Source organism: Penaeus japonicus, unplaced genomic scaffold (genome assembly GCF_977035675.1).
Source record: "Penaeus japonicus unplaced genomic scaffold, GWHDUDI00000001_assembly GWHDUDI00000010, whole genome shotgun sequence".
Taxonomy (NCBI): Eukaryota; Metazoa; Arthropoda; class Malacostraca; order Decapoda; family Penaeidae; genus Penaeus; species Penaeus japonicus.
In genome coordinates this window covers 30,298,416-30,300,915 of record NW_028234412.1, presented here as the reverse complement: position 1 = coordinate 30,300,915, position 2,500 = coordinate 30,298,416, and the positions used below count along the sequence as shown (strand labels likewise).

General features: G+C 34.0%; 1 protein-coding gene across 3 annotated transcripts in view; it reads left to right on the top strand.

The window, feature by feature from the left end:
* LOC122257632 (protein Spindly) overlaps positions 1 to 2,500 on the top strand; it is an 11,612-nt gene that overhangs the window by 4,236 nt on the left and 4,876 nt on the right. For all 3 annotated transcript variants that reach the window (XM_086541204.1, XM_086541203.1, XM_043023040.2), the window contains exons 6-11: positions 424 to 633; positions 844 to 1,005; positions 1,371 to 1,435; positions 1,684 to 1,874; positions 2,007 to 2,207; positions 2,493 to 2,500. The exon at positions 2,493 to 2,500 is cut by the window's right edge and continues 105 nt beyond it. In XM_086541204.1, coding sequence (XP_086397330.1) covers positions 424 to 633; positions 844 to 1,005; positions 1,371 to 1,435; positions 1,684 to 1,874; positions 2,007 to 2,207; positions 2,493 to 2,500 — 837 coding nt within the window. The remainder of the gene's footprint in view (positions 1 to 423; positions 634 to 843; positions 1,006 to 1,370; positions 1,436 to 1,683; positions 1,875 to 2,006; positions 2,208 to 2,492) is intronic.

Genomic DNA, 2,500 nt, shown 5'->3' with positions numbered 1-2,500 from the left:
GCAGTAGTTGGTGCAGATTATGTGTATAAGTAAATGCTATCATGATAAATTCAGATTCAAATGATTTATTCAGAGGAGCTATGCTATTGACTCATTGTGGACAGGTATCACACTGAGTATAAAGAAAATAATGAGCTGATCTTGAAACTACAGTTTTAGTCAAGTGCAGTATTGATAAAGCCTGTCATATGTGACAAATATAAGACTAAACACAAAAAGATACACAAAAATAAAAATGCTAAAATGGCTCTAGTTTTACAATGAGTGACTGAAAGAGAGTGGGGAAAGTCAAAGTATGTTGCATGAAGCTGCCAATGGCATTTGTTGCTCTTTGTTGTAGGAATTTGAAACTATATAGCTTTTACATTTATCTCATTTATTTGTCATTCATGAAATCACTAATGCTCCACAACTGTATTCCAGCATAACAAAGAGGAAATGATGGAACTGAAGATGGAGATAGAAAGTCTGCGTTTAGCTGAGACCGATCCGGCCAAGAAAGGAAACTCTCTGTTTGCGGAAGTAGAAGATCAAAGGCAGGCAATGGAGAAGAAGCTGTTATCCTACAAAACGAATTACAATGTTGTCAAAAAGCAGTGCGACCTTAAGACTGAACAAATTAGCAAAATGAAGGTTTGTGGGAGGTTGTGTATGATATTATTTATTACTTATAACTGCTATTATTATTATTATTATATATATATATATATATATATATATATATATATATATATATATATAATTACATAAAGATATACAGATATATAGATAGATAAACAATTAATGTCTCTTGGTCTCACTTACATATTGCTATAACCATTTGTATTGACCTCTCCTTTGTAGCTACAACTGGCATCTCTGCTGAGTCTAAGTAGCAGTAAAGCAGACACTGAATACCTAAATCACTTGGAGGAATCGCTCGCCCTGGCACGCACTCAGTTGGCCGATTCAGGGAAAAGATGCCGCGATCTTGAAGCTCAGCTGAATGCAGTGGTTAGTCCTCAGGTGAGGGATGGTGGAAACAAGACTTTGTCTATTTGATCTTTAAAGTTTATTTTGTAGAGGGGAGTAAGTTATCAGGTGTTTTTCCAAGTTTATCAAATGACTGTTAAGTGTAGTGTTGTCTTTTTTTATATTGCGCTTTAGTGATTGAGTCTAATTTGCTATTATCAATGTTACTGGGAATATTTTGGTAATACCATTATTGTGTCATGATTCAATCTATGTTTACATTTAGTACATAAATCCCCTAGTTTGATCATTTGTGATTAGTTTTCAGGCACACTAGAGCTATTGAAATATCTTTTTGCTGATGAAATTCATGTTTGAGCAACATGTAAATATTATAAATCTCCCTCCCTCCCACATAGATGGAGTCTTCGGAAGGAGGTGAAAATAAAGAAACGTTCTTCAAAGGGATGTATCTTGAGAGTCAGTAAGTAACATGAGTTTGTTTGTTTATTCGATATTTGAATGCTTCCAGTATATTGGATTTTTTTTCCTTTCTGTATTTGTTAATTTATTTATTTTAATTATTTCATTTATCTATTTATCTGTCTCATATTCCTAATTCAATCCTTTAATTTCATTATAGAATATAAGATGGGGATCATATTATTGGGGGAAAGTCATTACCTTTTTTTTATACTTCCTTTATGCTGACAGAACTTTCTTTCTCAATAGACAAAAAATTGCTGACCTTGAGCAGGAGTTGCAAAGTGCAAGATTTGATAAAGTTGCACTAAGTGACCGAATATTACAACTGCAGCGGAAGCTCCGTCAGTCTGAGGTTACAAGAGATGCCTCTAATTCTGAAGCCATCAGACTGCGTGTGAAACTAGAGGAAATGGCAATAAAGAAGGGTGAAAAGATGGGTGAGTTTTGTGCAATTTTTTGTCATCAAATACATGAATGATATAAAAGAAATTCAATTAAAAAAAAATATATATATTCTCATTTTCAAATGGTAATTTTTCATCTTTTGTTCATTCCCTCATCAACTACAGATCGGGAGTCAAAGGATCTGAAGCAAAAAGTAGAAAAGATTCCAGGGTTCCAACCAGCCTCCAAACAACCAGAAGAGACTCAGCCACCTTCACAGCCACCAGTAGCTGATGAGAATATGCCACTGAAGGAGAAGTTAATTGACAGAAACACTCTACAAGAAGTTGACAAAGAAACCGTGAAAACTGAGAGAGCCTCAGAAGGTGATACTTTTTCTTCTTTTTTCTTTCTTTCCTCTTCTTCTTCTTCTTCTTTTTTTTCTTTTTTTTCTTCTTTCTTTCTGTCTTTCTTTCTTTCTTTCTTTCTTTTCTTCTTAAGTTATTAAGATGTAGAAAGGCTTCTCCAGAAAGATTCTACTGTGAATAATCTACCTGTCTTATCTCATGGGCAATAATTTCCCTTTCTTCCTCTTTTTTCAAGTGATTATATTTTTGAGTTCACCATTCATGCTTTGATAGTATAACAACCCTCCCTTTCTTTCTTTCTAGTGAATGAG